At 36.9% G+C, this 13,341-nt stretch overlaps 1 protein-coding gene across 7 annotated transcripts in view; it reads right to left on the reverse strand.

The window, feature by feature from the left end:
* The window catches only part of GLCCI1 (glucocorticoid induced 1), a 91,282-nt gene that overhangs the window by 16,032 nt on the left and 61,909 nt on the right, over window positions 1-13,341 (reverse strand). For 5 of the 7 annotated variants that reach the window (XM_045185237.3, XM_053926851.2, XM_053926853.1 and 2 more), the window contains 3 exons: window positions 10,521-10,637; window positions 5,689-5,841; window positions 1,145-1,355 (listed from right to left, as the gene is read on the reverse strand). In XM_045185237.3, coding sequence (XP_045041172.2) covers window positions 1,145-1,355; window positions 5,689-5,841; window positions 10,521-10,637 — 481 coding nt within the window. The remainder of the gene's footprint in view (window positions 1-1,144; window positions 1,356-5,688; window positions 5,842-10,520; window positions 10,638-13,341) is intronic. The other 2 variants (XM_053926850.2, XM_053926852.2) reach the window with 1 other exon arrangement.

A 13,341-nucleotide genomic window follows, 5' to 3' on the forward strand; every position in this document is an offset into this window, starting at 1 on the left:
TCTAAGCAGTGGTTTCATGAGTGTACACATAGGTAAAAATTCACTGGGCTGAGCATGTAAGACCTGTGTGTACTTTACATGTCAGAATACTTCAAAATGAAAGAAATTAAGGGGAGGGGGGATCAAGTCAGGACCAGGGCCATAAAAATCCCCTAAGATTCTGTAAACCTTAACTTTCCTATGTTTTAAAATTTTTGTTGCCTACAATCCAGTTCTCTATGGCGAGAAGCCATAGGTTCAGTGTTTCTTTGAAAGTAGCAAGGAAGGCGGAAGCTGGGCAGTCTTTGGTACCTTTTGCGTGTAGGCCTCAGGGGGCCAGAAACAGAGGAGATTGAGCAGCGGTAGCCGTGTGCCTGTCACCAGGACAGAAGAACATGGGAAACCGTTTGGGCCTGACAAGCAACAAAATCCCAGAGGTTCTGCCCTCTTATTGGTGTTACCGATAATTCATGTAACATCATAATATAATCCCTGATGTCTTATAGCAAGGGTGTCAAACTCATTTTCACCGGGGGCCACATCAGCCTCGTGGTTGCTGATATTATATTCAAAGGGCCGAATACAATTTTAGGACTGTATAAATGTAACTACTTCTTAACGGGGGGCAAGGAGCTCAACACTGCTGCCAGGTAGAAACAAGGGCCGGATTCAGCCCATGGGCCTTGTGTTTGCCACCCGTGTCTTATAGGTACTTACTAACATTTATCTACTTGGTTAAAAATATACCCATTTTCCCAACAGTTTACTCAGCAATTATTTCCTCCCAAAGCATTCTGACTACGAAATCTGACTAGAGGTGCGGGAAATACAAACTCTACCATAACCATCACTGACTCAGGACAACGCCAGGGAAAATCCCGTGCGTTGTATGATACGAAGCTGTACACGCTCCATTTTATAGCTTTCATTAGCTCTCAGAATCACGTGCTGTGCTTCTCTGACACATTTATGGAAGATGTTTGTAAGAGTCACAAAGAAGGGGGTATGTGAAACCAATGAACAAACAAACCTAGGTCAACCAATCCTTTACAATCCCGCCATTCAACAAAAGAAAAAATACGATGTAATGGTCTAAGACAAAGATAGTGTAATGAGCAAGGCCCTGTAGCAAACCCTCTATCTAGGTGGATGATTCCCCTCTTACCTTTATCACGATCATAGAGTAAATCTTCCGTGGAGCAAGGGCTACCGTCCTGGGATTCCGGGGGACAAAAAGGGGAGACGCAGGGTGAATGGCTGCTGCAGCTGCTGCTGCGCTCCTGGACCGAGGGGGTCTGCGTGTCGATGCTGCGTGTGCTGCTGCTCCGGTAGTGCGCGGGGAGTGGAGCCCTGCGGCCGTCTGGAATATCCAAAGGCTGTAAGAGGGACAACCATCACGCTTGTGAATGGCAGTGCATGCTCTCGATTCACACAGAAAACCCACAGCGTTTCCTCTGATGTCACAGTCCACTGCTACCATCAGCATAATTGATTCTCCTGAGAATAAAGATACCAATCTTGGGTCTGAACTTCTGCATGTTACCTTTATTGAATGAAAAATTTCTTTCAAATCCCAAAGCAGTTAGGTTTCAAAATACTAAGGAAAAATTGTCTCTAAAAGTCCACAGCTCTCTGTTCGTATTGTAGGTTAGCACTTCCCATAATATTCCTCAAGGGCAGAGGCTTCTTTTAATACTGTATGCCTAATGCCAAGTACCGGGTCTGGCACACAGCTGACAGCCAATCAACACACGCTGGAAGAATTCACCGAGCTGCTCAAGAAATCACCTTCACTTGCCAGTAAGAAAGGAAAACCTACTATTTGCAAGTATATCTTTTGGTTTGTTCATTTGTTCTTATTTTCATTGTGGAGGCCAAGAACAAAATCTTGCTTTCTATTTCTTTTGCACATTACCCAAAATTTCTAATAGAAGTTTTTTTCTTTTAGTACTCAATGAAGAATATTAATGTAACTCAGAACAATTCTACTAATTTGATATCCAACTGAGAAGGACTACTCATAATTTTCCTTAATTCCAATGCATTGTTCTGACTGGCAAAAATTAGACGTGGAAATGAAACTATAATCGCAGAATCATATATTTTGGACCTGGCAAGACCTTAAAGCTCATTAGTCTAATGTCTTTGCAAATGAAGAACTTGGAGTATCAAGCTCCTGGGGACATGGCTAATTAACTGGCGTCAGAGCCTCTGCCCCAGTGAACTTTCTACTTTGCTTCTGTTGTTAAGACAGACCTCACTCCATTTTCCTCACCTGTGTGCTGAAAAAAGTTAATAAATACAATTCTAGATAATTATCATTTAAGATGTTTTTTGTTATTATATAGACAAGATTGTAATGCTAGGAAAAAGCACCAATATACTTGATTTATTTGTAAATTATTTTCACTATTTACTGCTCTTTGTCATTTTAGAGTTTGTAGAAATACTGTCAGAGAGAAAATGTGTAATATAAAATTAGGCAAGAAACAAAACGTATCTGTTTTTCTTAACAAAATGCTAAACTAAAGCCACACCATCTTCACGAGGACTACTCTACTGTAAAGAGATCACGTAAACAGCAGGCTCAATTCCTGGTCAGGGCACATATCCAAGTTGAGTTTTATCCCTGGCTGGGTACACTGGGCGGGCCTTCAGGGTGTGGTTTGGGGTGCGTGCAGGAAGGCAACCAATCGGTGTTTCTCTCTCACATCAGTGTTTCTCTCTTTCTCTCTCCCCCATCCCACTCTCTTTAAGGGAAATGAAGAAATGTCCTTGGATGAGAATCAAAAAATAAATTAAAAAAAGAGATTATGTAAATATGAATTCATTTGTAAGTAAATTTAAAAAGTGAAACTTTCCAATTTAGGAAAAAAATATTCCTAAACATTAATTTATCTAGTAAAATGCTAAGAAAACGTTACTTTATTTTTATTATTTATAATTTTTCTTTTATTTAACTAAATTTATATTTTAATTATGACTCTGTCCTAAATGTTAGAATGAATGAAGAATAAATCATTGACAGTTTTTTTGGGGGGAGGGGACAAGATTGTATGATGCTTGGTATAAGATATGTCCATTTGAGGGCCTCATGACAGTTATTTCTCAAAACTTAGATATTTAAGTTCATAAAAATGTTACTATAATAAAAATGTCAATATTTGTAATCAGGAAAAGAACAATTTATCGATTTGTAGCTAAAAATTTTTCAGAATTAGAGTTATCTTTTGTTCATGTCCTATTTAATAAGCACAATTTTTCCATATTCATATTTCTCAGGCTGTAACTGATACTATACATCAACTTCCTTAACCAACTTTTGTTCTGTTGGGGAGGAGGATTAGAAGAATTAGAACAAAACAGATTTTAGAAATCTGCATATTTATATAAGTAACAATGGGAAATGTGAAGGCTCAGAACATTGATAGATTTAACAGTATGATTTTCTTTTTATAGCTGCTGGCCTATTCCTTAATGGTGACATTTTAATTTATTAAAACTTTGAGGCACACAATCATAAATCTAAAAATTTTCAAATTAATCTTTTAATTTAAGTGTGTAGTGAACCCCAGAATAATTTTAATACGGCTACCATGAAATTAGAGTAGGACTTATTAAAGGCAGAACTACTAGTAAGTTTTATATTCTACCATAGTTTTGCTCTGAAGTTCTTAAGGAGTCAGCAAATACGTGACTGATTTTCTCATCCTCAAAAAGTTCGACCAATTTCACTGTCTTACATTACTGTTCTGAAATATTACTTAATGTAAATAAAAAACATTTTAACACTTAACAGCTAAGAGAAGGCCTATTTCCAAAGGATTCTCATATGATATAATAAATATAAAATAAAATTGTAACATGAATGTCTAAGGAGAGTATGTATAATGGTACAACCTTTGGGAGGGTAATTTTAACAATATTTATCAAAATTTAAAACGTACAAATGCTTTGACCCAGCAATTTCACTGCCTGGAAATTGTTTGCAAGAGTACACAGTGCTGTCAAAAGCACTTCTTGTAAAGGCAAAAACTGAGAAAAATCTAGATGCCCATCAGTAGGAGACTTTGAAGTTGTGTTTCATTCTGACAGTGATGCCCTGTGTATCAGCGTACACATACACAAACATATCTGAATTAGGTAGGGTAGACAAGAAACATAAATAATGCTCAGATCTGCTAAGCAATACTGAGAGTAGGAAGGTTTTTTTTGTAAGGATAAAATAAAACTGCTTGGACTTTGAGATTAACTCTAAATCAGTTTTAAAACCTACACATTACTTGGAGGAACCAGCTACACACTTGGTATAAATTAAGTTATATTTTAGTTCCCCATAATACCAGAGATAATAAAAGCCCAAGGCTACTTGATGGTTTCTTTTCTTGAATATACCTTTAAATGCGGTCAAACACAGGTTCACATGTAACAGTGATCTGTTTTCTTTTCTGGGACACAAGTTATGAAGTATTTTTGATTAATCAAAAAATGGATCAAAGACCTAGATATAAAAGAAAGCTAAAACTATAAAGCTCTTAGAAAAAATAAAAGAATACATCATTGTGACCTTAGGTTAGCCAATGGTTTATTAGCTATGACACCAAACGTACAAATAAATCAAATAAATGTTGTACAAATTATTTTACAAATAAATGTTGTATCTCAAAAAACATCAAGAAAGTGAAAAAGACAACCCAAAGAATGTGAGATATTTTCAAATAATACATCTAATAAGGGCCTTTTATCTAGAAAATAAAGAATTTTATAAAGAACTTTTAAAATTCAATAATAAAAAGACAGTGATTTTTAAATGGGGTGAAGGATCTGAACAGACAATTTTCCAAAGAAAATACGCAAATGGACAGCAACACACGAAAGATGCGCAGCTACCAGGAAATGCAGATCAGTACCAGTGAAGAGCTCGCCCTTCGTGCCCACTAGGATGGCTATGACAAAAGAGGTAATTTCAAGTGTGGGGAAGATGCAGAAATGAGACCCTTCATACACTGCTGGTGGGAATATACAACAGTGCGGTGCAACCACTTTGAAAAACAGCCTGGCAGTTTCTCAAAAGCTGAAACATAAAATTACCACACCAATAATACCATTTCTAGGTATATATCAAGAGATAAAAAGATTATGTTCACATGGAAACCTGTGTATAAGTTTCATAGCAGCATTATTCATAAAAGCCAAAAAATAGAAATAATAGAAATATGCATCAGTTGACGATGGAATAACATTCAAACACAACTGAGTATTATTTGGCAATAAAAAGGGATAAAGCACTTAATACATGTTAAAACCCAAGTGAAACTTGAAAACATTATGCTAAGTGAAAAAAGCCAGTTACGAAAAGGCCACATATTACATGATTTCATTTATACGAGATGTTTAGAATAGGCAAATCCATAGGCAGAGAAGGCAGATTTGTGGTTGTCTAGGATGGGCCACCAGAGGGAAATGAAGGATGACTGCTAATGGGTACGGAGTTTCTTTCTGGGGTGATGAAAACACTGCAAGGCAGTTTTGCTGATGGTTGCACAACTCTGTGAATATGGTAAAAACCACTGAGTTGTGCACATTAAATGAGTGAATTCTACGGTATGTGAATTACATCTAATACAGCTGTTACCAAGAAAGGACTTTTGAGACAATTTAACACTATGAAAGAAAAAAAAGGGATTCAAACATTCCATGTAACCTTACCTTGGACACTTCCTCCTTCCCATTGTTTTCCTTAATGAATACCTTTTCTAACTCAGGACTTATTCCTTCTACGTTGCAGGGCACACGGGAAACCGATGATTTTGGCACGGATACATTTGACAGTGGCATAGGGACTGATCTTGATCCAGTAGCCTACAAGCAGAAGATAAGGTGGTACCACATTATTCGTGCTCAATCAAAACTAGAGTGTAGTAAATCTGAAAATAGGAACTCAATGGGCAGAGTTATTTTGACCTTTCAAATACAGTATAAATTCAGATAAACATACAGAAATTTAGAAAATAAAGAAAGGTAAAAATCACAGAGTCAAACTAATCCCTTATGCAAGTGTATGGGGATAATTGTATGATGTGTGCGCTGTGAAGGAGAAGGGCAAACAATCTTCTACACTGTTTAATTTCTTTCATGTTGTTTTTACTGAAAAAACACAGTTGAAATCATTAAGTTAATGTGTCATGTGGCTCCACTCAACAGCTCTGTGTGTGTTTCCTGCACTGAGACAATGACCTGCAAATATTGTCCATTTCCATTTTGCCATCATTTAAGAAGACCTTTGGATCACTAAGTCACGTGGCAACACCACCATATTAAGTTCAACAACACTCACTTAAGTCTTAGCCTGTTTTCAAAAATTCTTTGGAGGAATTCTCAAAAATCAATCACCTCTTATAGTTGTGAGAATGCCAAAAAAGTGTAAAACAAGCCGTTTGATAACCAAGAAACTTATACAACAGAAAGGAAGTAAGAAAAATAGAGATGCACGGGTAAAAATAAAACAACATAGGAACTCTGCCTTATCTGGCGATTAACGCTGATATAAATGCTCCAGAATGGAGTGGACTGCTCCTCCCTGATTGACACTTGAACCTCCCACACTCAGGGCTGTGCTCCTGCTATCTGTACACCACTGCCCTGTGTCTCTCATCTTAAAGTTGTAGCTGCGTCATACATCTGCTGCTTACTTCAGTGTCACATGTATTTCTTCTAGAACTCTGCTGTTTTTTCCCATTTACATGCCCTACTATGGTTTCTTTTTGTGTATGATGTGAAGTAGTATTATTTTTCCCACATAGTGACCAAATCGCTCCAACACTTCTTTATGGAGTCTATTTTTATTTCCTTGAGCAGTTAGCTGATAAAGAGCTCCACTTTAATTGTTGTAAATTTTATAGTACACATTTTGGCATCTTGTAGGGAAAGCCTTTTCTATTCATTGCCATTACCTAAAAACAATTTTTCAAGTAATAAAACAATTCCTTTTAAATTTTCATTGGAATTAATTTTGGGGAAATTACTATTTAAAAATATTAAGTTTTCTCATGTATGAATATGTTAAGACTTCCCATTTATCTCTCTATTTTACATTTCATAACCTCAATAGTCTTACAGTTTACATATTTCTTTTAGGTTTAATTCTAGGCATTTTATGTATTTCATTATTTATACTAACATGTTATTGCCAGTTGTGACATAAGAAGAAATACATATTTGGTTTCTGGCCCTGGTTCCTGACACCAAGTTCCTAAAATTCTTGTAATTTCCTGAGTGACAGGGGTGCTAGTAGCATCTTTTGTTGCTGTCCTTGTGTTTTGGCCCCCGACTCTGACACAGAGCTCCTAAATCCCTTGGCATTTCCTGGGTGATAGGAGTAAGAGTCCTTTGTTCTAATGAGGCAACTCTTGGTGGGCTGCTGCATACCTTCAGACTGGGGCTAACACCAGAAACACCAAGCCATGATTAGAAAGAAGCTTGGCTCTCTCGGCCTCACCCCTGAGGGTCTGCAGCTTTGAGTTAATAGCGGATCATGTGCGCGTGACGAGACCTCCATAAAAATTCCTCAACCACGGGCTCAGAGACCTTCCGGGTTGGTGAACACATACCCACATCCATGTGCCAAAAGGGCGGCACGGCCCAACCCCATGGGGACCTACGTCCCTGCACTCGGGACCCTTCCAGACCTTGTCCTGTGTTCCTCTTCATCTACTTGTTCGTCTGTATCCTTTATTATACCATGAAAAAAAAGCAATAAATGTGTTTCCTTGAGTTCTGTGAGCTATTACAGCAAATTATTGAACTGAAGAAGGGGTTGTGGGAATCCCTATTTTATAGGCAGCTGGTCAGAAGTACAGACGACAACCTGGGACTTGTAACTGGGACCTGCAGTTGGGGGAAGTCTTGTGGGGCTGAGGTCTCGACCTGCGAGATCTGTGCTTACTCCAGGTAGTTAGTGTCACAATTCAACTGTGGAACATTCAGTTTGTTCTGGAGAGTTGGAGAACGGGCTGTTGTGAAGAAATCCCGCCCCCACTACATTTGGGGTCAGAGGGCACAGGAGTGTACATTTACTAGTATACGAGAAAATTACTGAATTTTATATGTTTATATTTTACCTAATCACTGTAGTAAGTTCTCCTTTTTTCCTTTTTATTATGAAAAACTATAACCGTAAACAAAATTAAACAGAAGAGCATAATGAATCCTCAGGTGCACATCATCCAGCCTCAAAAATTATCAACATTCGCCAATCTTGTTTTATCTAAACACCCATTTTTCCCCATTCTTGGAGTATTTTAAAGAACATTCTAGACTTCACATTTCACCTACAAACAGTTCAGTATGTAGAGCAAAAGATAATCACTTTAATACATAACTACAATGCCAAAAAGTTCTATGTAAATTGGGAACAAGCATGTAAGTCTTCCATGTTAAGTCAACAACACATCTACTATAAATGTGTTGGGATCTTAAAGACAAGATGTTTGAAGTAAGAAAAATATATTAGCTCTATCAGGTTAAAAAGAAAAAGGAAGGCATATGTGAAATTTCACTTGAAATGTCTGAGGCTTGCTTGCCAACGGCATGTTTGTTTCACGCTCTGATGAAGTATAAATGGCATACAGTAAAATCCTCCCATTTTAAGTATGCAGTTCATCAAGCTTTGCAAATATACACAGTCGTCCAATTATGAGTATAATCACACTTTAAAACCTTCCATCATTCTGAAAAATTCCCTGTGGTATCACTATAGTCCGTTCCTATCCCTAATACTTTCTGTCTCTACAATTTTGCCTTTTTGAGAATTTAATATAACAAATCATATAGTTTTCAGTCTTTTGCTCCTCACTTCTTTCACTCAGTGTGCTTTTGAGAGTCAACCATGTAAAGCATCAGTAGATCCTTCCTTACTGCTAAATAGTATTACATTGTATAGATGGGGGAAATGTTGTTTATCCATTCACTAAACAACACTGATGGATATTTGTTTCTGCTTTTTGACTCATGAATAATGCCTCCATGAACATTGATGCACAAGTCTTTGTGTAGACATATGTGTTTACCTCTCATAGACAGATACAGAGAGCGGAACTGACGGGCTGTAGGGTCAGTGTATGTTAACTTTGGAAGAAAATGCCAATCTGTTTTCCAAAGCGGCAGTACCATTTTGTGTTTCCCACCAGCCAAGTGTGGCTATTCCAGTTGTTCCACATCCTCATCAACACTTGGTATTGTCGGTATCTTTCATTTTAGCTATTCTTAGTTTTAATAGTTCAGCACACTCACTTTGATTATCTAAGTATACAACAATCTCACATGCAAACAGTGATAACAATTATTTCTTTTTCTTACTGCTGTCTATTTTACTAGCAAATAATAGACATCTCTGACTTGATTTTTACTGTAAGAGAAATGCTTCCAATATTTTATTGGTAGGATCTCACTACATGTGCCATTGGTCACATTAGGATGCATCCTATTTTTTAATTTTTTATCCTCACCTGAGGACGTTTTTTCACTGCTTTTAGAGAGAGAGAGAGGGAGGGAGGGAGGGAGAAACACTGATGTGAGAGAGAAGCATCAATCTGCTGCCTCCCGTCCATGTCCTAACAGAGATCGAACCCGCAACATTTTTTTTTTTTTTTGGTACATGGTACAGTGGGGCCAGGGTACTACTGAGTTTTTTATCAAGAGTTTTTTGGCATCTATTTTGACCTTCTGATGCAATGAATTAACCTAATACCTTTCCTAACATTGACTCATCCTTACATTTGTGAAACAACCCCCAATTGGACTTGTTTTCATGTATTACTTGGGATTCTTCTGCCATTACTTAGGTTTCTTCTGCCATACTACTGTATTTTATTTACTAAAATTGACATAAATATTTGTAAGTAAATTTGGTCTAGATCAGCCTTTCCCAAATTTTGTTCCATGGGGTATGTTAGTTAGTGTATGTTCCTAGGGGGAAAACACAACAGAGCTGTAATCCTCAATTTTTTTCATATGTAAAATAGGGGTAAAATATATAAAGAGATATAGAGATAGATGGGTTAAGGTACTATTAGGTAGATTAATGCGATAATTCCCATAGCTGCTTCCTAAGTGAAGGAGCTAGGATTTCAGCCCGGGCCACTATTAATCATCCTTGAGACCACTATACCCCACTATATCTGTTATTAAAAGAAGATTAGACATACGGCTAAAAAAACCAAAAACCAAAACACTTCTTACACGATTCTGCTCTGGCTGGTGTGGCTCAGTGGACTGAACTCCAGACTGCAAAGCAAAGGGTTGCCAATCTGACTCCCAGTCAGGGCACATGCCGGGGTTATAGGCCAGGTGCCCAGTCAGGGGGCGCCTGAGGGGCAACTACACATTCATGTTTCTCCCCCTCTCTCACTCTCTTCCCCTCTCTCTAAAAATAAATAAATAAATAATATCTTTAAACAATTCCATTAGAAATTATAAGATTCTCCCTTTATAATGAACCCTTCAAAAGAAATTACTCAAATCAAGACAAGAAGTTAGCCTACCTGAGAGTGATTGATGGCTATATGGTTGCCATGGAGAGGTGACTGCCGATCTTTCTCCTTACTGTGCCGACTACTCTGTTTACTGCGCTGTAGTTGCTGCCTCAGTTTGGCAATCTGCTTTGGAGAGAGGGAGGGAGAAGGAAAAAGAAAACAAAAGTGATTACCAATTTTAAGTACTTATTTAATTTTGGGGTATTAATAAATTTTTTTCTCAAAGGTTTCAAAGAGATTAATATTTCACTATAATGATTTATTATCCCAAATTTTTATGACTAAGACTGTTGAAAATAAGAAACAAATGTGTGATACAAATGCTTCACTTGTACAATTTACATAATGTTTCTGGTAAATACATAGACTAAATTTCCCCAAATTATTTCAGATTTTACCTTTGTAACACCAGAAATATCTTCCTCTTTAAACACTTTTTTTTAAGGTGAAAAACTAGTATTTCTTTTGCCTATTGATTAAAGTCAAACCCAATCTCTTAATATATGGACAACATTAGTTTCTAAGTTCTGGTCTTATATAGACAAATATGATCTGCTCTATCAATTACTAAATACGTTAAAATTGTAAATTCTATAGTGGTAAGAAAAGTCAAAGCATAGAGTATTAGCAATTTATTAGTACTTAATATTTTACTATACATTACTCTTTAGTCAGACAACTATTATTTTCTTTTCCAGCTTTACTGAGATGAACTGACACGAACATTCTGTAAGATTAAGGTGCACAACATGTTCAGTCACTACATTTACATGTTGCGAAATGATACCATCACAGCATTAGCTAACACCTCCATCCCTCACACAATTACTTTTTTTTTTTTTTGTAGTAAGAACATTTGAGATTTAGTTTTAGCAACTTTCAAGTATATAGTATCATTAACTATAATGAAAATGCTGCACGTTAGATCCCCAGAACTTACTCATCTTGTGTCCAACCCCCAGCTTCCGGTAATCACCACTCCACTCTCTGCATCTATGAATTTGGCTTTTCTAGGTCCCCTACACAATTGACATCACACAGTATTTGTCTTTCTCCATCAGACTTATTTCACTTAGCATAATGCCCTCAAGGTTCACCCAGGTGGCTGCAAAGGTAGGATTTCCTTCTTTCTCATGGCTGAGTAATATTCCACTGTGTATATACCACATCTGCTTTATCCGTTCATTCACTAACAGACACTTGGCTCTAATCATACAACTTTAAAAACAAATATAACTTAGGACTGATTTTCCTAAATGGAATGGTAACACTCCCAGGCTTAAAAGAAAAGTCATTTACTACAATATCACTTAGAATTCATTAAATTACTAATGTGTTTTAGGTAAAGTATAATCTGCTTTAAATGGGCTAGACCAGAAATAAAATATTTCTGAGCATTTTAAAGGGTATCATTAGCAATTTGAGGCAAGTTATTTAATATTGATATTACTTGTAGAAAAGATTACATTAATTAACAGTTATTCTTTGATAAACCATTTTTATGTTACCTACTAGGCAAAGTATAAATACAAAGTCAAGTCTGTGAAATATACTGATTTTCTCAAAGACATAAGGCAAAAATATAATGTGTTTTTACTATTAACTACTTACCTTGAATAACCATGGCAAAAAAAAAAAAAAAAGCAAAATAGACAGTGGTTATTAAAGCTCAAGGGAAAAAGTGTACAGGTGGCCAGGAAAACTCATTTTTACCTGTGGCAAATAGAAGAGAAATAGCAAGGAAGGATATAAAGCACCTAAACCAAGGAATAATTTATATCCTTTTGTTAATACTGAGATCTGTTTCTTTTTGCAGATTTTTTAAAGCTCTTTGTAGCTTACGGGCCCCTCGTACAGCACCCTTGCAAAGGCACGCCAGCAAGATCACCTGTGCTGTTGTTATATGTGTTCCTTGTGCTGTTGTCAGGACAGAACTTTCTTCACTGATTTTCAGGAGAAAAGGTATCAAAATAACAGGTAACTAAAAATCAAGACAAACTATTCTCATAATAAAAAATAAAATTTCAAATTGTACAAGTCACTTAATTAGGCCGGAAATATAAAATTAAGTGTTTTCTGAGCATTAGTGATGTGTAATGGTATTGTGAAACCGGCACGAGCTTGTACGTGTATAGCAGAGTTCATATAAAAGCACCTGCTTAGAGATTAATTAGGCACTTTGTATTTTTTTCATTTAAAAAATATCTTTAAAAAGAAGCTTAAAACATCAAACTAAGCAAAAAAAACCTTTTTGTTCTAAACAACTTTAGTAAACTCCTGAAAACAAAATGTATACATACATCATGACACACACCTTTGTTTTGCAGGAATGCCAAATTAAAGTATGCAACTTACAGCCTTCACACAATACTGTTCATCTTTGAAATACAACATAGTTATACTCTTGTAATCTTTACAATGCAGGAGGGTAAAAGCTCATCTTCATATATAAAAAGATATGTACATATCATACATACACATACACGCACACACTCAGAACACAAATGTTTTGTCAAGAACTATGTGAAATGAAAGCAAGAAATATTCCTTTGCTTCAGGGTACAGGGGGTTCCTGTGTTATTTACTCCGTGTTCAGAAGAGGGGCAGACCTACGTAACAGAACTGCAGATGCTCTTGCCTTCTACAACGTTTACTTACAGAATGCCTCTTCTCTTTTCCCTCTGACGCTCAAGACCCCATTGCCTGCCAAAGTCACCTTTTCTCCCTAACCTTACCACCAGGGGAGAGTAGACACAGAGGTGTCCTCTGGGAAAAAGGTGCGGAAGGAAACTGTCCCCCACCCCCCACCCCTCCCCCTCATGCACAGCTC

This window comes from Desmodus rotundus, chromosome 6, assembly GCF_022682495.2.
Source record: "Desmodus rotundus isolate HL8 chromosome 6, HLdesRot8A.1, whole genome shotgun sequence".
Lineage (NCBI taxonomy): Eukaryota > Metazoa > Chordata > Mammalia > Chiroptera > Phyllostomidae > Desmodus > Desmodus rotundus.